This window comes from Apteryx rowi, unplaced genomic scaffold (genome assembly GCF_003343035.1).
Source record: "Apteryx rowi isolate R43461 unplaced genomic scaffold, aptRow1 scaffold_703, whole genome shotgun sequence".
Lineage (NCBI taxonomy): Eukaryota > Metazoa > Chordata > Aves > Apterygiformes > Apterygidae > Apteryx > Apteryx rowi.
The window spans coordinates 160,754-182,816 of NW_020450987.1; the positions used below are offsets into that span (position 1 = coordinate 160,754).

Here is a 22,063-nt window from a genome sequence, read left to right on the forward strand (position 1 = left end):
TCCCTGGAAAGGTGGAACAGCTCATCCTGGAGGCCATCTCCAAGCATGTGAAGGATAACAAGGTGATCAGGAGTAGTCAGCATGGCTTCACCAAGGGGAAATCATGCTTAACCAATCTGATAGCCTTCTAGGATGGAATGACTGGCTGGGTAGATGAGAGGAGAGCAGTGGATGTTGTCTACCTTGACTTCAGCAAGGCTTTCAACACTGTCTCCCATAACATCCTCATAGACAAGCTCAGGAAGTGTGGTTTAGATGAGTGGACAGTGAGGTGGATTGAGAACTGGCTGAATGGCAGAGCTCAGAGGGTTGTGATCAGTGGCGTAGAGTCTAGTTGGAGGCCTGTAGCTAGCAGTGTCCCCCAGGGGTCAGTACTGGGTCCAGTCTTGTTCAACTTCTTCATCAATGACCTGGATGAAGGGACAGAGTGCACCCTCAGCAAGTTTGCCGACAATACCAAACTGGGAGGAGTGGCTGATCCACCAGAGGGCTGTGCTGCCATTCAGAGAGACTTGGACAGGCTGGAGAGGTGGGTGGAGAGGAACCTCATGGAGTTCAACAAAGGCAAGTGCAGGGTCCTGCACCCGGGGAGGAATAATCCCATGTAGGGAATACAGGTTGGGAGGTGACCTGCTGGAAAGCGGCTCTGCCAAGAAGGACCTGGGAGTGCTGGTGGACACCAAGTTAAGCATGAGGCAGCAATGTGCCCTTGTGGCCAAGAAGGCCAGTGGTATCCTGGGCTGCATTAGGAAGAGCATTGCCAGCAGGTCGAGGGAGGTGATCCTCCCCCTCTACTCAGCCCTGGTGAGGCCACATCTGGAGTACTGCATCCAGTGCTGGGCTCCCCAGTACAAGAGAGACATGCAGCTACTGGAGTGAGTCCAGCAGAGGGCTACTAAGATAATTAAAGGACTGAAACATCTCTCCTATGAGGAAAGGCTGGGAGAGCTGGGACTCTTTAGCCTGGAGAAGAGAAGGGTGAGGGGGGAATCTTATCAATGCGTATAAGTATCTGAAGGGAGGGTGTAGAGAAGATGGGGCCAGACTCTGCTCAGTGGTATCCAGCAATAGGAGGAGAGGCAATGGGCACAAACTGAAACACAGGAAATTCCATCTGAACCTGAGGAAAAACTTCTTTACTGTGAGGGTGACTGGGCACTGGCACAGGTTGCCCAGAGAGGTTGTGGAGTCTCCTTCCTTGGAGATATTCAAAAGCCGTCTAGACACAATCCTGTGCAACGTGCTCTGGGTGACCCTGCTTGAGCAGAGGGGCTGGACTAGAAGATCTCCAGAGGTCCCTTCCAACCTCAACCATTCTGTGATTCTGTGATAATTTAATAGTCACTATTATCATTTATTAATAATTATTAATTTATTACAAAAATGTACTAATTTACTGATTTATTAGTAAACAGGAAACAAAATATAAGTATAATCAGTCAGTTTTCATACTGGAGGGAAATTCCTTGCAAGGTCTCAACAAGCTCCTGTAATGGACCCATGCAGTGCAACATATGCCTAAATGATCTGGAACAAGGACTAAAATAATAAAGTGACAAAGTGAATGAATGTTTACAGAATTACAGAAGATAACTACATCTAAAAACAAGTATGAAGACTTTTAGACAAAATTTATCATATTGAGTGATCACACAATAAAATGGAAGATGAAATTCCATGTAGATGAATGAAAAACTATGGTGATAGATAATAGCTAACTTAAAACAAAATTCAGGATGGCTCAGTAAGATGTAAGCGCATAGAAGAAGTTATTTTTCTGCTGGTGAACTGTACAGTATAGGTAACTGCTCATCAGCTCATGACAGAGTATTTTCTCATTTCCTTATGAACTGGCGACCTTTGCTGTATTGGGATTCCATTGCAACCCTGCCTAGACCTCTTTTCTCTCAGCTTGATGACTCACTCGAAACAAATTCTCCTTCCTTGTCTCCAGCACATTTCCTCCAGATTAAAAAAATCATGAAAAAAATTAATGAACAGAAAGGCCTGACAGATGGGAAGCCATGACCAATTTTAGAAGAAACAATGGAAATTTACTGAGGTTATAGAGTAGTATTTGGCAACTCATGAGGCTGGAAGTCAGCATGAGGAGGACCAGCGAGAGAACTGACTTCTAAACAGTCTGTCTAAACAGGAAATTTTATTTACATCCAATGTTTTCTTACAAGGGGTGGGCCAGGGGCTCAAAGCCTCACTCCCTAAGCAGTTCCTTAACACTTGCTATTGGTAGATATTGCCAATAAAATTGCAGCTGGTAGAGCGTTTCACCAATGTCTATTATTTACTTAACATTAACCTTTGAAGTGCTCCCTCCTGGTTTCAGAATTAAGATCCTCTTTGAAATGAAGAAATTTATACTCTTCCTATATTTTATTTATGGCTTCTGCAGGTAAGAATAAGTTATACTTGGCCATATTTCAAATCTGTCTTCAAAAGGTTAGGGAAGTAAGTGTTTTTAAAACCAAAGCTCAGTTTCTGATGATGCATTTGCTGCCAATTAAATTAATGAAAATACCTGATGATAACACTCTTAATGATAACAGATAAACTGTTTGGAAAATAACATTTTATTAAATTGGGAACCACATATTTTAATTTTTTGCTGAGGAATTGGTGTGCAAGAATAAAACTGGGTAAAAACATCACAAACCATACCACAAGCAAACAGCAGTCAGTGCCCAGAAAATATCTACCTAGAAATTAAATGAAGGGTTTGATTTAACCATTCTTTTGAATCAGTTTGATCATACACCACAATTGAATCAATTAAGATCTTGGCTGAAAGGAAAAAGAAGCATGCTGCTAACATAGAGTGCTAGGGAAATTGCAGAGATTATGATATGATTTACTATGTTTATGATCCTCAAGCATTTTCTGCAGTGTTCAAAAGAAATTAATGAGGCTAAAGAAGGAAGATAACTATGCATAAAAGCATACAGAACAGAAGCAAGGTAAAGTACATTGCCATGACTGAACACCATCCTTTAATGTCTACACATATCATTAGGGGCTTATTACATGTCTTACAGTTTTCTCTTCTCCAAACAATTCCAGGTGGCTTCCTCCTCTACATGCTAGTAAAATATTAAATAAATGTCTAAATGCTACAAAACAGACACATATACAGAATTTTATTGAAAAACACAGTATTACTGCATTCACCACAGCAGACTGCACAAAAAATAAGGATATGAAATTACCCATCTCACAGTACACATCAACTAATCTTCCACCTACCACCACACATTTTATCACTGGTATAAATGTCTTATACATATAAAATGTAGTCCTGACTCAGCCCCTCTATCATGCCAGCCTCTGAATTTTGAATGGCATAATAGCTATCAAGAAAGGGATTCTTCTTACCAAACTTGATATCTGACAATCAGAAATGTAGGTTTCTGACCATCAGTAGAGGCATTTCTAGAGAAAGATTCATCTGATCTAATGTGGACATCTAAACTAGGTCTGATGAACTGCCCTCAGGAAGTTATCTTTTTCCATTAACTACAAATAGTTCAAACATCCGTCTAAGTTGTAAATACCTATCCAGTAGACCTTTCTCCTGATAGACAAGACAGAGATAATTATGTTTTAAAAGAAAAAAGTTAAGACTTTGTAGCACATGCATCTAAAAAGTCTGTTGTAATCCCTGTAGTTTCTAAACTTGTATACACTACCATAACAACATGCCGAAGTGCATCACCTAGTCTACATACTCTCTAATCAGTGAGAAGATGCAATACAAGCAGTAATATCACATACTGCCACATCCACATGTTTTTGCTTCGATAAAGAAGATAAAACGGTCCAAGACAATACAAAGCTAAAAGGTGGTAACACACCTACGAATATAGGTATACACTTAGCTACATAGGTGGTAACCCAACCATTACAAAGTTGGATCTATCACAAATGGAGGGTAAATGAAATCTTTCCATTGACGATCTCCTAAAGCACTTTACAATTATCACATAGAAAATTTTCTAAATAAGCTGATAATGTGATTGTTTGACCATCAGGACAAATACAATATGGAAAACAGTTAATACTCACTTTAAAAATTACACCAGAAAAAAATGAAAATTCCACAAAAGTACACATCAACTTTAGACAACAATAAAAGCCAGAATTTATGACAAAAACTTCTCAGCTTTAGACCGCAAGAGGATCTGGATGCTTTAATGATGATCTAGGCTTGATTACTGAACTACACCAAACCACTTAGGCACCTGAATGCCTGAAGACACCCCTGTTTTTAGAGTTAGCTATCCAAACATTTAGAATTCTGTGCATGTCCACTATTTCTGCCAGTTTAGTGAAGATTAGTAAATTCCCATGTAGGTCCTGAAACTGACATTACTTCACACAAACCATCAGCGGAACACGATCTAGTAGGCATACTGAGAGGATGCCTAACACGCTGAGTTCAGAACAAAAGGCAAAAGAAATTTAATTAAAAACAACAAATAGAGTACACACAACATTTCATATATTAGCCTGGTTATTTGAGCTTTTGTCCAAGCAGGAGACAAATTTAATTCCCTTAGCTTGACAGAACTGAAATCCACATCTACCACCTTTCAGCAGAGGGAAAATATGTTTCTCCAGCCAACTGGCAAGGACACCAAATAGAAAGGAAGAGGTCTGGTTTCTGTGCCACTTCAGTGGTAATCACATAAAACATCAGTTCTGAGGACAAGACTTCAGGTCCCCTCTTTCTTACAGTGAACAATAGTAAGACAGTTCACTCCTCTCTGGCCTCTCTAAACGCAGGCCACACAGTGGAACACCTAGAGTGAAGAACAGTTCCACCAATCCTCTCTGTAAGGCAACTAACCATACATAATACTCTCCATTTCTTGTTGTTTGGTGTACAGCCTATTCAGAGGCACCTAACTTTTCCTTAACACTATACCTAGAGATTAGTTTTGCTGACACTAAACATCACCCCAGTTAAAGCCTTCCACAGATCTTACACTGCTTTAGTGTTTTCCTCTCTCTCCATATTCATAAACCTTGTCTCGATTGATAGCAAGTTTGACTTCATTTCTGTCAGAGAGTGGAAAACAGGAAGCTTGTGTATTTTTTTCTTATTTTGCTTTCACTTTCTGATGGAAATATGAGATACAGATATGGAAATTGAGAATAATGTTTTGAGTTGTTTGAGTGTTTACTGGTAATATAGGACTACCATTGGTTTAGCATGGCTTTCTAAAAGCTATGATGTTCCTTTTTGTATTAGGGCAAATGACCGGTCTTAGATGCAACTTATACTAAAACAGTGCGTGTGTGTGTGTGTGTGTGTGTGTGTGTGCATATATATATATATCTCTTACCTCTCTCCATTCTTTGTTTCCGATGGCTTGTGTGTACAAAACACAGACTGTGAAAAGAAGAAATGTTCAGTCAATTTCTAAATTTAAAGTATTCTTCAATTAAATGAACCAATTTTGTAGTCTATTGTGCTATTGAAATTAGTAACTAGGCTAATCAAATAGTAATATGTTTGCCTTCAATTTTCAATATTACTACACAGATAGGTGACAATACGGTCTAGTTGTTGCAGCAACGAGCTAGTAAATAGGGTGGTTCAAAAATGGGAGATGACACTTAATGTTTGACCTCCAGTAAATCACTTGACAATCCCAAACTGTAAAACTGGAAAAAAAATAAAACAGGGCTTCATTAAATGTGGATGGTCTGACCACCCTAGTTAAACTAATACATGATTACCCTAAACTACACTGCCTTGAAGAAATGAAAGAATTAAAATAAAAACAAATTAGGCCCTGCTAGAAAAGAAATGAGGAAAATAAAAGTGGGAAAAGGAAAAGTAAGTTCTCGGGTTTTCTTAATTATGCTACAAATAATTCACATATATTTGAGCATTCACGTATGCATCCATTTTTTTAGCTAAATCCTAATAAAAATTTGAAATCAGTGAAGTTTGTCTACCTCAGCTGTTTTGGAAGGATCAAGTAGCATAATTCCACAGGCTTCACTCATTTGGGAACACAGAACACACTACACATTAATATGCAACTTCCATCACACGGATTGGTGACCAGGGTACAGTGATTACAAACAGGTCTTTTACACACTATTTAAAGTACCAGGATGAGTATAAACCATTTACACTGAAGGAATACCGCAAATTAAATTTTCTGTAGTCTTGAATTAGTTGCAGCTAACAACCATAATGTAGACTTAACCTAAAACTGTCAATACAACACTTTCCTAAATAATGAAAACACAGCTATGTGAACATTTTTTTTCTGGCAAATTCTTCTCCTGTCCCAATCCTTATATTTTAGCTGAAGGTTAAATATTATATTATTTTGGATTGCAGCCTTGAATAATAAAGGTAGAAGCCTGGTTATGTTCTCAATTAAGTTGGAATCATCAACTGACCAAGCTGCAAAAAAATCAAGCTCCAAACTAGATTTTCTTTCTGCTTGGAAGGTATTTGTTCCATACCAAATAAGCATTAGGCAAAAAGGACTAAGAAGAAAACCATAAAAAAAGGCAAGTTCAGTATTTTAGTTTGACATAAAAATTAAAAGTTAACACACTGCAAGTTTTTAAAATAAAGTGTCTTGTAGAAAAAAAATTAACGTTTACAAAAAATTTCAAAATCATTCTTCGGAGATGCCTGTCTTTCTCCATGCACTCTAAATGAAACCTTGGGCAACTATGCTCCTAACTGATTCCTGCTTGAAGTAGGATGAATCCAAACCAACAAACTTATTTTTATAGCACTCTAAAGAGTTGTTTGATGAACTGTATTACATAAAGAATGGAGTTATATGGGCAAATGTGAGAAAACTGGGTGAAATGGAATCTATAAAACTAAATATGGAAGCATCTGAAGGTTAGTGAACTTCCAACTAAGCTTTGCATCTATTAAGATCTGCCAAGATAATCCTGGGAGAAGAGGGAAATGTCACCAAGGAAAGTTTACACAGAATTAAAAAAGGAAACAAATGCTCTGCTAATTTCAGAAGCAGACATAATTTTGGATTTTGTCCATTTTGCCAAGACCTTACATTTAAGCCTATAATGACAAACTGCTCATATCGATAACCTCAGTCACGATAATAACTGAGATCCTTCTGGAAGAAAATCCACTCTTTACAGATAATAAGCTCTTTTTACTATACAATTTTTTTTTTCTTTTTTTTTCTTAAACAGTCATTTTTCACCATCTATTGTCTCTTTTTTTTGCACTGCATCATGTCCTGTGTATTAAAGAGAGTAAATGGAGTGACAATTGTGCATTGCACATGTGGAACAAAAATAGTATTAAAAAATAAGAGGTTTAGTATTAAGGAGAAGAAAGTAGCCATGCAACTGAAAAATAGCCACTACTATCAAATTTCTGGAAGGGAAACATTCTGACACTACCCTACCTCCCCAATTTGTGAAGCCAAATAAAAGAACAGTTATGAACAAAAGGACTAAAAAAAATTACAACAATTCTAGTCTCTTATTATGATTGATTAGGTGGGAGTCACACAATATAAAAGGGTTAAAAAAGATGTAAAGACCCATCTTGAAACTAATTCATTCTCTTATTCTATTCCTATTTTCTGAAAGGCTGCCCACACCTCTCTGTTAGAGACCTTCTAGTTTCCAAATTTAGTTTCTTCATGGTCAGTTCACTATCATTTCTTCTTGCATTCACAATGTTTTAACAGAAATAGTTCTATTCCTTTTTCATCTTTGGAGGATTAATAGTAAGCATTGCTATCCTCAGCTCTTCATTGCTGAGGCATCAGTAGAGTTCTACTCCCCTCCACTCCCAGTGGCTCCCCAGTGCTTCCAAGGATACATCCCAGGAGTGGGATCACCTCTCTAGTTTAAGAATCACTTATATACAATATTACATGAGGGCTAAGAAATTCTAGTATGACTAGCTGCTATCTAGTTAGATGCTTGTTTAGTGTGCGAGACACAGCTGCCATGACATAGCTGCCATGTGACACGGCTGCCAATGTGACATGTACTTTAAATATAACTAAGGTATAGTCACCAAAGTCATCACAGAGAGGGACTAATAATCACTCTCCATAATAAAACACATTGCAAGGTGCAAGTTTGACAGGGATATAGAAATGGACATCTTATAAACTGACATTTCAAAAAAAAAAAGAGTCAGTCTTGGATGTAAAGAAGATAATGAAAACCTACAGAAAAGATACACTTTTCAAACTTTCTGATAAATGTTTTGCCAATTTAGAACAATTTTAAAACTTCTGTCTTTGCTGTAAGTCTGAACTAGAATTTCTCACCCTAGAGATTTTCAGGAATCCCCCCATGATACTGGTCTCCAATGGCAATAAGGTTTACTATCCTTTAAAGGCTTTCGGAGAGGCAGTTTCATGAAAATTCTGGGATCATTCTAACTACAGTAATTCCTCTAAACAATTTCTTCAAAGTCATTTCCAAGTGGAGAAATGAAGATAATTTTTTCAGGTTGATCTGAAGCCCCTGAACTGGCCAAACCAGAGACCTAAGGCTTCATGAAGCAATTTTTTTTTCTTTTTTCTTTTTCTTTTTTTTTAGCAGAAACTGGTTAGCAGGACTGTGATGTGTGATGGGAAAGGATAAAATGAGGCAAATAGGAACTTCTTAAGTTTCAAAAGCTAACATATCATGTAACTACACCCTAAGATGAAATAGAAGAACCAGTTCTTCTCTTGTCCTCTGGAAAACTGAGGGAGCAATGAGGAAGATGGGAACAGTGCATTTATGAAGAACAACCTACCCTCACAAGGAAGTTGGCTTAGTAACCTTTTTGGAAGACTCTTCCATATGAGCTCTTCCAAAGGAAGCTATATCCATATACATACTCAGAAATAGTATCATTTAGTATTTTTTAACTCTGGACACTACTACCAGAGTGTCAAATTTAGGACAAACTTAATCAAATCTTTCAATGAAGAGGGTGGAAAGCATCAAAGGTTATCATTAAGTTGTATATTTAGTTCCCCAAAATATTGTAGAGTGTCCCCTTCTTATTTGCCATAATAGTCTGCAAGAGGGCCAGAATAGAGTAAGGGAGGCCCAAACTATTATGAGGTGGAAAGTGGGTGGAAAGTGTCAAAGGTTATCATTAGGTTGTATATTTAGTTCCCCAAAATATTGCAGAGTGTCCCCTTCTTATTTGCCAAACTACTACAGAGGCCACAAACTGCTCACCTCATTTTTCCTGAATGTAACAAAAAATATTGTCTATTCCCCTTCAAGAAAGTCTTAGCCATAGCAAAGTCAGCCTTTGCCCCATGTTACCTAAATCTTTCCATGATCTGCACCCAGTTCTAGGAGGAGCTCCCCATTACTCTTCAATGCCTAGCTTTTGTACCTTCTAGGCAGACCTTCCTGAAGGTCCCTGTGTTCCAAGTGTCATGACTGCCTTCTCTAGTTATTATCTTCTTTGGCGAGATCCTCCAGGGGAATAGTTTTTACCCCCACACTCCTTCACATCAGACACTTTATATTGTCCTATTCAGCAGTTATGGGGTTCCACAAGAAGAGGACACTCAGTTCTGACCGTGGTGCTGCTACCACTGTCGTATAATCCTCTGGACTAAGTTTGGTTAGTCAGTGCACAGGAGCAGGAGGATTCTCCCCACTGCCACAAACAAAAGACATGCCAAAGAATGTCTCCATTAATCTCCTGCGGTCTCTCACCATTCTGTGATTCTTTGCATCTCCGCCACAGGAAAAAAAAAAAGGGGGGGGGGTCTCTAAAATATTCCTAGGGAAAAAAAAAAAGCTCTCCAAACTGGAAATGCAGAATGATCCAAATACAATAGTAAGTCAGCATATATGACTTGCTTTGACAACACTGAGGAGAAAGCACTGTCAGTAAAAAACCTTAGTCTTGCTTAAAATACTTCATGAATACGGGTATCCAAGTCTGTGCCATCTACATCTGATATCTCTACACTACGTTTGTAATTTGCCTCTTGGGAGGCAAACTGCCAGGCATAAAACTTCTAGATTGTAGGGAAGTGATCAGAATTGGAATAAACACTGAATACCAATTATAGTATCAAAAAAGGCTAAGCAAGCCTCCTAAGAGAACTGGAGAAATCAAAAGTTCATTTTTAGTTTCAGAAGAAGTCTGTTTATGTGGACATGGGTGTCAACTACGTTCATGTGTGTCCCTCCCTGAGCGAGATATCAAGAGGATAACACTGGATTTTTGCTATCATTAGGATCCCAAGATAACTGTACTGGAGTTTGAAAAGCATATTAGAATTGACCTAGTCAAATCTAATGGAATCTCAATGTGCAGAATGAATCTACAGTATTCTGAGTTATTATGAGATTTGATGGTTGCAAATTCAGTGGGTCTAAAACCGGACACAGGTATGAGAGTTTCTTAAGATGCAGTCATTCATTTATGAAACTTGAGGGGAAAATGGGTGTCATTCTCTTACATGTCTGAAAACATGAACCCATAACTCATTATTTATGAGCTTCATATCAAGAAAGGTCATGCTTCTCAGAGACAAATTAATATAATTTTATTTCTCAGCTTTTGACACTGATTAGTAGACATTATGCACTAGGAGCAAGAGCAAAAAGAGGTTTAAATTAAGTCTATCTAGGAGTTTTCTTACTAGTTTTGAAAGAAGTCTAGTACAACTTATTTTAAAAAGATGAAAGACACTTCTGCATTCATTCAAGAAAATGTAGGTTGTTTGCTAAAAAAGGGACCAGATAACTCACGAAAGTAGTAATGGAACATAGAGTCTTTAAAATTCCAGTACCAGTAACAGAAACTGGGAGCACTTCTAGCATTATTTTAAACAATCTTCGCAAAGGCAAAGGGAACTTAATTGGCACGGAAGACAATCATCCACACAATTTTTAATCCAGTGTTTACACATTGGAATACATGATGAGGAAAAACAATAAAATACTTTATACTTACTTGGATCAGATTTTGAAAATGTGTCTCTGTCCAAAAGATTTCTGTTAAGAAACATAAAAGTAATTTATTTAAAAAAATGGTGAAAGATACAAATAAGGTACCAATGCATGTGTTTTTAACAATTTTGATTGAGAATCAGCCTAGTTTTCTCCCCTTCTCATGCACAAGATTTAGTTGGAGTCAGTTAGCACTAACACTTGAGTCTTTTCACCTTTCATTTTGTCATACATTTCTGATTTGAGCAAACTATGGCTCAAATACTCCAATACCATGAAATGAAAAGCAATAGAGGACAAGCACATTAAATACATAAAGGACATCAGGACCAGAAATAATTTAAAATCACAAATTTCTACCATAGATGACATGCTAGTTGAACCCAAAAAGTTCAGATCCATCTTTTGAGCTAGACCTTGACCTGAACCAATACTCCAAACGGAACTCAAGCTTTTAAGGCTAGATGAACCAAGATGGTATCTTCCTGAGCATTGCAATTAAATCACTACTATAATTTCCTAAGGATCTTGGCTATGAGTAAATTTCTCTTCACAGGTTACCTACTGTAATGCACAGCACAGTTTCTAGACAATGTAAGTATTTTCAAGATAGTGAACTCATGAATAGCTATCACAGGATACTTTGAATGGTGATGACATCTCAAAGCCATCAGCAATTACCTGCAAGAATCTGTCAAGGATGAGTAAGTTAAAAGAAAACTAAAAAATAAATAGGATGTACATTAAAAACAGGGTATTTCTAAGAATCTTAGAAGAGGAAAAAGTAGTAAGAACAGATTTCTTTGTTACATGATGTAGTCCCAGTATAGAAGCCACACTTCAGTCAACTGAGAATCACACAAAGACACAAACTACCATTACAAGAAGTTATTACAGAACAAGAATGGTTGTAGCACAACTGACTAGAAAGCCATTCTCAGAATACAGTTATCAGTGTTTCATCATCAAAAAATGTTTTTAAGAAGCATACTGATGAGCGAGTGATGTGACACATACTTTAAAATAATCTTGACAAATTAGAAAAATGATCTGAAAAAAAAACCAAGGTGCCAAGGTTGAATAGGGACAAAAAAAGAGATATTAAACTTAGGCAGTAAGTTTAATTTAGATATTAATCAACAGCAAAAATGCAAATGGACAAAAACTGGATATACAGCAGTTATATTAAATAAAGGTTCTAGACATCATAACAGACCAGAAGTCATGAATCTCATGCCTTTGTAAGAAAGGCATACTGGAATAAACAAACAAAAATACCACTTTACAGTAATTATCTGGTCGTCTTAGTATTGGTAAATACTCAATTCAAGTAGTGAATAAAGGTTTAGGCACTGCATGCCAAGAAAGACATGGGGCCGTTAGAGTCCAAAGGAGGCAGAAACAACCAGAAGTCTATAGAATATATCTATGTGGAAAACACTGCTGCAAAGTGTAGCTGATCTCTGTGTACACAGAACAAGTGGAAATAGTTTTAACCCTAAGCTGAATCTTCTGCATTGCAATGGAGAAGTTGAACTTTATTCCACTATTTTACTATCTTTCATCATTAAAGACTTCCAGGTATGATGTGAAATCTCCATCACTGAAGGTCTTTAAGAACACGTTAGATAGCTACAAGTCCTAATTAGTTCTTTGATCCTACCCCAGAGCAAGAGGAAAGATTAAATAACCAGTTTACATCCCTTACAGCTTATTAATAATTAGTACAGACTCTTTAAAGGTCACCATTTATTATGTTCACTCAGATCTAAATCACATTGTTTTCCTGTTACTGAACAGCACTGAAATGCATAATAATATGTTGTCCAATACAGATGTTCTAAGTGGCCCACTTGGAACTCAAAAAGCAAAGGATGCTGTATCCCCATTTCAGGTGTTGCCAAGTCCATGATTCAAGAACAAGGGAAAAGAACCAAAGGTATTTTTTAAGAATGTTGGCATTTATTTTAGCCAAAGTAAGTAGGCAGTAGGTTTAAAATTAATATTTAGAATGAGCTCAAAGCCTATACATGCTACTTCTTTGTAACTCCTTCTCTAATCTAGTCAGATTTGGGATTTATACATGCCTTTAATCATACTCAGAGAGACTATAATTAATCTTTAGTGACAATGCACAAATATAAATTGAATTTTTAACAAACCAAGTAAAACCAGTGATTCCAAGTCTGTATTTGACAATGACCACTACAAACTGCTTCAAAAGACATTACAGTAAGTTTTATAATATAAGAAGTGCCAATATAAAATGAAAAATTCCTCCTATTTCTCTTTAATTAAACAAACCTAGACATATCATTAATTCATGGTAGCTAGTTGTTTTTATTATCCCTAAACCAATTGCTGTAAAAACCTAGAAAAAAATCAGAATTAAGATTTTATTTTAAAAATCCAAGCACATTAGTTTATGGGATAGGTATCCCATGCTCATAATTAGGATTCCAAGCCATTTTTAGATCCTCTGAACAATTACTATATGATGACCGTATGATTTCTATTTCAGTTTGTGATTCCAGATTAAATTAAACCATTTTAATAACTCTTATCCATAACTAAAATAGTTTGAGCTTTTTTTAAACATTTCCTACATTTATTTTGCTTCATTTTAAACCTCAGATTTTCTTCCTCTATTGATTCCTCTTAAATTTTCCTATATACGTAAAAATACAGTATCCACACTGGATACTGTAAAGCTCAGTCTATTCCAATATTCTGATTTCAATGGTGACCAAAAGTTGATGCCATGGAAAGAGTAAAAAAAACAGTTAAGATTCTGTAATACTTCCTGAGAATTTTCCCAGTCATCAGCATTTGCTGCTTAGGGAATTCTTGAGCTAAGAAGGTTTCTATATAGCCAGTATCCCTAAAGGGATTGTAAAGCTGAGATACCAAAGTTTAATACTATAATTCAGGTCCGCAAGTATCACTAATTCAAAGTTTTGAATTAATATAGTTTGCAATATCCTAAATTCCACCCTTCATACATTCTAGAATAAACAATGTCATCAGCAAAGTTTGCAGATATTGTCTGATTTTCCAAATCATTAATAATCAATTAAAACAGCAACATAAGAACTTAGCCAACTGTTCAAGCAATGCAGGCAGTTTCAGAAGGAACTTAAAGACTAATGTCAGCAGGACACTAGTTCATCTAACAGCTTGAGAAACTGCTCAATTTCATTACTGCATTTTCATTTTAGTGGGAGTACAATTAAAAATGCTCCTTTGAATATATGAAAACTGCATGGCACATAAGTATAGGACAATCTACAACCATAAAAAATGCTAAAAGCAAAAGGAAAAAGAAGACTAGATTTATTTCTGCAACTTTATGTAGTCTTTGTATTGTTTCATATGTACACCAGCTAGATCTCCTTAACAGTCAATAGCAGTTTCCACACAGGCTGAGCAATATAGGGCATATTTCTTTCCCCTTTTACTTCTTTTTGGTAGTACACTACTTCGTCTCAGAAAACAGTCCTAAGAGAGCTCACAAATTCAGAGACCACAAATATCTAAAACTTCTGTTACTTCCTCCTACCCAAAATTCCAAGAGAAATAAAATTCAAACTATTTTGACTTGACATGGTATTTTTTTCCTAAATCCTTTAGGCCTTTCAGATAAACAATACAAATAAGAAAAGGAATTACTATCAATCTTTAAGGTGGGGGGGAGGGGAAGGGATGCAGGGGAGAGGGAAGAGAGTGACATTTTACCAGGTTATTTTACCTAGGGGAGCACATACATTATATATCTACAGCAAAGAAGTCTAGGAGTGACTGTGCAGAAAGCACAATCACAATTCCTGAAGGAATTCATTATGCACCTACCCAGGACATATTCTGGAGTGGACCTCCCAAAATACTTGCGGTAGCATAGGTGAGTAAGGAAAAAAAAATAAATAGGAGCCATGGCAATAACATCTTCCAATTTCTAATTTGGAAAATACAAAACAATTAGAAATGTAGGGATAAAGATTTCTTATTCTGTATAATGAGAGCAATTTCCACAGGAAAAAAAAGTAATCAATAAAGAAGAAAAGTATATTTAAGAAAAGTAAACGTATTTAGCTATGCCTTGCACAATCATTTTGTTTACAGTTTCATGAACTTCATAAAGATTTGTCAAAATAATATATTTTTTGTATAGTGCTTTATTTCAAAAATTGTTCATCTAATTTCTTTGTACTTTGTTTAGTGTTTAAGATCTTTAAGTTCTCATACATATAAACCAGACCCTTTTGAGATCCCCTGATCTAGTTAGCAGCTGTAGCTAAACAGGAATCATTACAGTCTATGTTGCTTTGTATGATCTAAAGGTCCTATATACATTATGCAGATGCTGACAAGACTGATCTACATTAAAAGGTAACATTTACTCACCTTGCTCACATATACTTTACTTTATTTGACTTTAATGATTAAATTCCAGCTCTGAAAAATATTTTTTTTGTTTTAAATTGAGCCCCATGTATGAAACAAAATCCATGCTTCTTATGGCAATTGTGAACTCTCAACTTTTGGAAACTCTCAGATTTTAAAAACATTAACAATCATTCAAAGATAAAATATGATAATTTTATCAACACATTTCTGTGATATTCCTTTCAGTATCTTACTTGTGTTCATTAAACATCAGGGAAGAGGAAATGATCTATTTTGCATTTCGATTCCTGCATCAGAAATGATAGAATTTTGGCACTGAAGAACAGACCACACTAACTATAGAACTGAATATTTTAAAATCTGTTCCTTAGGTTTCAGAAAACTATGAAATTCCTAATGATAAAAACTGTGCTTTACATCAGATGAATTTGTCCCAATCTCTCTCCAAGTGCTGAGGGTTTTTTTCTTCATCTCTAGATTTTATTTAAGAGCCTGCAAAGATTCCATGGTTGTGAAATACAGCACTCAACAGTTTGCAAATACAAAATTTAGTTATTGATGGACAATCAATTTTATTTTTTTGTAAACATACATTTTCAATATTACCTATTCCACTGCTAATTGTAATACACTGTATTACATCATAGTAGTCACTGGACCTCAGCATTAGCTGGTATCGCTGGACTTGCAATGGTCAGCCCTACGTAAGAAGATAGATGATCCAAAGAGCCTACTTGAGTGAAGAGTCCCCTTGACTTCTTGCAGTGTAATTTCACCAACAACTTCTCAGTTGTAGTGCTAGCTTTACACTCTCCTGTACTCTGACCGAACAAAAAAAAGCAAGCTATTAGCCTCCATATTTCTAGATTCAGAATGTCCAAGACCTAAAAGCAGATCAATTTCTCAGAATTAAACCTTCTTGACAGAATAACTAGTTCTCCTAGGACAGGCTTACAGGTGAGAAAATGGTGGCTTTCCTGACTAAGAGACAATTAGGATGATCTCACATTTTCTGTTCAGAATGTCTCCATCTTTGGATCACTAAAAAGACTGGGCAGAAAGAAAATGTACCTCTGACATACAAACTTAAGAGAACATCCACAATACCTCTCCATAACCTTTGGAGAAGTAACTGACTCTTCTCATTAACAAGACAAAAAAGAAATAATTTTCAGCCTTCCAGTAACTTTCAGTGTCAAGTCATATATACACTGGTTCAGAAGTCATTCTCTAAGGGAAAAAGAAAGCGGGAAGCAAGGAAAATGGTGAGACCAATGGAGCTTCCATGAGTTTTATGACAACCCCACAAAGTCTTCTGTGGCTAGAACTACCCAGAAAATTCAACCCAAATACCTAAGCAGTTTCAGGATGACACCTCCGTTGAAATAGTTGATTACTTCTGGGGATAAAGGAAAAAAGAACAACTAAGTTTGTTTACTTAAACATAGCAATAGTTTTGTAGCATTTATTCTGCAACAGGAAGTACTAGATTATGAAAAGACACTGCTTGCAGATGATGCAGACCTGAATAGAATCTTGCACTGTACCAGAATTAAAAAAAAAAAAAAAAACTTTTAGCAATAAAACCTGGTTGAGCTCTTGTTCAGTACCAATCAGATTACTGTTTGGAACCAATAGAAAGAACCACCCACATTTATGTTTTTAAGGTTGTGAAGGTAATGAGTCTCTGGCTCTGAGCTTCTAGAGATGTTTCTGGGTGTTGGTGCTAAGAATCTGTGGTGTATTTATCTAGTGTCATCTCACAGTCCCTTCCAGCTACTTTCATCCAGTCCATCAAATCCAGGGAGATGCTATCCTATTTTAGAAATTATTTCTTTAGGGATGTACAGTTAATATAATGTTTTATTAATATATAACAATATAGAAAACAGGTATTGCACAGGTGTTCTGGAACAATTCTTTACAGGATATGCATCAAAAAGTCATTTAGGTCACTTTAGTCATTCAGAAAGTAAACATACACCATCAATGTAATAGTCTTCATTCTTCCCTAGCAGTGCTGAGGGAGTGGGGTTTGCTTAGATGGGCAGGATTTACCTCTTGCATAAGAAGTCTCCCGCAGCAGCTGTTTCTCAGAAATAAGTGAATCTTGTCTACCCTCTTTACAACCCCTTAGTCTCCCATGTCAAGTGGAGTCTCCATAAACGACCATAGACCTTCACAAGGAGATTTACTACTTAGTCATCAGGAAATGGAAATGGAAGGGTCCAATATGCCTGTGTAATCAGCTGTTTCATTCCTTCACACTAGCTACCAAAAGGAGAGCACCAGCTGCAACCAACACAACATCTCCATATCTGTAGCTTTCAAAACTCTTAAGTTCTCTATGTGTTTAGCTGTGAACTGTATCCCTTAATTCTTGAGAACCGACCACGTCTTACTAGTTGAAAGATGTGTCAGAAATTTGTCAGTCTGCCCTGTTTGATTCACTGCTGTTGAAGGAATGGAATCACTCAAGTACTGTCATGATGGTCAAATTACACATACATCATTTGGTTACCAAAAAGAGTGTAAAAATTTGGTAGGACAGAAACAGAGACTTGTATTAATATCTACCAATCAAGATCTTAATTATTTTTCTATCTCAGCCAGATTGGAAAGTAAGCAACTCAGCCATCCTGGGCAACCTTCCTGCCCATGCTGGGATGTCTTTGTTTATTTGTCACATACTAGAGCTCATCCAATCATTCTGGGAGATATAACTTGGCTTTTTCACTTTTTCCCATCTCCCCACATTTGCTTTACTTTTACCTGTTAAGTTTAAATAACGTTATTGAACTCTATGCTCAAATGAAACTCAGCACAGAAATAATAACCAGATGGACAAATATCTGCCAGTGAATGCATCAATCTACTGTTGACCAGGGAAGACTGAGATAAGGTTGATTCTCATGATTGCTGTCTGGGTTTCCCTTTCATTTATTATCTGATACGAACAAAAATACAATTCCTGCCATGTTTGCCATTGCTAACACTTCTCAAATTAATTCACTGTTTCTTTTAACCACCTCAGAACACTCATTATTTAAAGCAGTAGATCAGCAGGATTTCTTTCACTGGCCACGCTATCTTAAGCAGCCATCGCCCTTTGCTGCTAGCTTCTCCCTCAGTGCTGACCCATTAATCCTGCCAGTATAACTGTCTGCGCGGATGGGGGAACAGACCCCAGGCTAAAAATAATCAGGGGGGAGAAGGCAGGGGGAGACAGAGATGGGGTTGGGAAAAGGGTATCTAACATCCATATCAGTTCACTGTGGATCACCTTTTTGAGTAGCAAGGGAAAGAGACTGATCAAGCCATCATTGTTTCTGAAATACGCTTGTCACATTGTCGCCTGTCTCAAGATCTGTTACACCCAAAATGCTTTTATGGACAAAAAAGGAGAACACAATCTATATGGCAAACCAAGAGTTTACTGCAATTGAAACCATAACAGTCTAATCAAAGAATTACTTTTAGTCCAAATGTAATTATTACAGAAAAAAGAAAAGACAATGAGAAAAATAATACTAAAGAGAAAAAAAATCTTAGTAAGAATGCAGTTGAAGCTGCTATACACTTCCTACTAATAGCCCTTTCTCTGCTGTTAGACTCTGCCTTATACTGCCCTTCTGAGACCTAAAACTGTCAGCTTCACCTGTGGGAGGGGTTTACAGTGAGTCACCAGTGTCCCAAGTCCTGTCCTGGGAGAAGCATGAAGTTGATGGTGGAGGCCGAGGGAGGCAGGAAGGGGTTTCAGAACGAATACGATGTCCATGGTTTATTCCCCCACACACCTTTAAGGCTTCCCACTCGGAGTTCCTCTTTCTTCATTGGTCTGCAGCTCCATGTTACATCCAAATGTACTGTGTGCAGTGCGTGCTAGATCTATCAGATACTTGCTCTTTCATCTCTCTGTCATCCTGAAAACCAGGTCTGCCCAGCTCCCGAGTCTCCAGGTCTCTAACCAACCACCGGCGAGCTCTTCACAGCGCTGGCGTCTCCAGTGGCATCCTGCACCCCCTCGTCTCATCCCATGCCCCTGCTCCTCCACGCTGCGTCCTCTGTCCCCGCTTCCAAGGCCTCTGCTAGCACACAAAGCCTCTCTCCCTCTGCACTACACCACTGATGTGAGGGTCACCAAGAGTTCCTGCTACACAGAGTAACTACTTGTTCCTACTAACTATAGAAAAAATGATGGCTATACCACACGCTTATACAAAGACAAGCAGAAGTGAAACTAATCAGGTCACCTGGCCATTAGAAGAACTGCTGTTACAGCTAAGCAAGCTTAAACAAAGCTCCAGGCAGGCCCAGGCAAGTTTAGACAAAACCTGACAAGTGCTGAGGCCTTGCCGAGCTGGTATGAAACCTGTGGCCTGGTGCTAGCAATGGCAAGACTGCACTTACAGGGCCACAGATATGCTTGCTTAAAGGTCAAACAGTATAGAAATAGTCAAAAAACAAACCATGTTGGCTAGCTGCAATGTATCTCAAAAATTATTTTGATGGACACTGTCACCAGTTTATTTTTCTTCTCCTGATACACCACTTTTCCTCAGTTGAAGCCAGCTGGTTGTCTAGACAGTTTCATTTCAAAGAAAAAGTACTTAAATTAAATCTTTTGTTGTCAGTCATAAGAAACCACTCCACAGACTTTTAATCCAAACTGGACATGGAGACACACACACACACACACACACACAAGGCAGGAAAGTGAAATACAGCCTTATGATTAGGATGAAATTTTGTATTCTAAAATTATACAGAGTTACAAGCTTAAGTAATTTACTTGGATATCTGTTTTACCATTGCAACTGTCTGTCATAGGCATTTCTAACAAATAATTAATACTTCCAAATAAGGAGGTGAATGAACTGGCTGGAAAGAAGAGATCTTTTTAGAAATCAACCTTTAAGACAATCAAAGATAGAATATAACAAACATACTGTTGGGTATAGCAACCACTGGAAAACAGCTGGTTAAGATTTGCAGACTGACAGATAAAAAGAAAGGAAAAAACTTTGAAGTAGTAGCTTTGTGTTCCTCCATGTAAGAAGTTTGAAATTAGATTGTCTTGACAACTGAGAATAGGAGTTGCTTAATTCCACTTAGAAAATTCATTGATACTAGATTTCTATTCAAATTGTGAAGCAGCACTGATCCAAACAGGGCATGGGGAACCAATCGTACTTCTGCTGAATTACTTATGATAAGGAGTTTACACTGCCTTCATGCACATTATGCCTGGTGAGGAAAGACAGACAATGTGGAGCTTATCCAGCATAAATCCGGAATGATGATGACAGACTGCCTCATCCAGCATAAAGTCTACCAGAGCAATATTAACACAACAAACTTTTTAACAAATTTGAATGAGCAAAGTGAATCTATACTGTGTCACTATTTTACAACACTTTAACCACCTCTCATATGACCATGGCATCTTTGATACAACACTCAAAGTCATAAAATGATCAACCTATAGCTTCACCTTTCCACACATGTGCAAGAATTGTCCGCAGAAAGATAATTCTGACTGATAGCTTCTCATTCAATCTGGAAATAAATATTCAACATGAGACATAATGAAATTCTTGGCCTTACAAGATATGGTTTCACAAAGGCTGTGGCTTAATCAGGAAACTACAGAAGGAAAAAAAAAACCTAGGTCCTCAGTAACCATGAGGAACAGAAATCACCAGCATATAGATCATAACAAAAACTGAAAAACTTGACAGCCCATTAAACTACCTTGAACTTTATATGTTCACACACAGCACAAATTACAAGACATGCAATAAACATCAACTTGGGGTCCTTGGCGTTAAACGCACTAGTTCAGGCAACAACATAAATGACTGCACTGAGAGTGGGGAAGATGGGGAAGGTTAGAATAGAGTATGCAGTTTCTCCAGGATTTATCTGTATTACAATTAGGTTCAGTCACAATGAGATGAGCCAGCTCAAGCACCCCCATTACTTCCTTCTTCTTGGTATGGCCTGAGGCTTACCTCAAGCTCACATGGGACTGCAGGTTTATATCCACAGTTGGTGAGTGCAGATTCAAGTCCAGGCCTGTGCCTGGATACAGTGCAAATACCTCTTCAGAGGAAAAGGAACCTTTTGGCTGGAAAAGAATAGTGCGGTAAACAGTAAAGAGCAGCCAGTATAATCTCTTACACATTGACTGGAGGATTAGGGTCCTGATCCTTTCTTTTACCACATGACAATCATGTGCAAAATGCTAATGGCCCACAACACATAAAGACTGCATAGCAGGTGACAGTGAAGTTTTCATCATACCTTGATGCACTTCATGTGATAGGGGAACATACAGGGTGCAGAAGGAGATGGCTACAAGAACAATTCATCTAGACAATAATCCACTATTTACCAACACCAAAGGATCTTTTGCGATGACACATTTAAGTCGTTCTGCCAGACTAGACCTGGCCGTTAAGAAATCTACATCTTAAAAGAGTCTGAAAAGAATGTGTACTTTTTGCTTGTTAGACACTCGGTAGTAATAATTAAAAAGAATTAAAATGATTTCTCGCTTTCCCAACATTTGTAAAACTATAGCCAACACTGGTATTCAATCAGCCAAGAGAATCATATGAAAGATTTTACAGTCATAAAGAAATCCCAGAAAGAGCATCACCCAATATCCAAAACACTTCTTAAATTTAAA

At 37.3% G+C, this 22,063-nt stretch overlaps 1 protein-coding gene across 3 annotated transcripts in view; it reads right to left on the bottom strand.

The window, feature by feature from the left end:
* CPNE8 (copine 8) overlaps positions 1-22,063 on the bottom strand; it is a 112,549-nt gene that overhangs the window by 87,753 nt on the left and 2,733 nt on the right. For all 3 annotated transcript variants that reach the window (XM_026087126.1, XM_026087127.1, XM_026087128.1), the window contains exons 2-3: positions 10,970-11,010; positions 5,361-5,407 (exon numbers count right to left, since the gene is read on the bottom strand). In XM_026087126.1, coding sequence (XP_025942911.1) covers positions 5,361-5,407; positions 10,970-11,010 — 88 coding nt within the window. The remainder of the gene's footprint in view (positions 1-5,360; positions 5,408-10,969; positions 11,011-22,063) is intronic.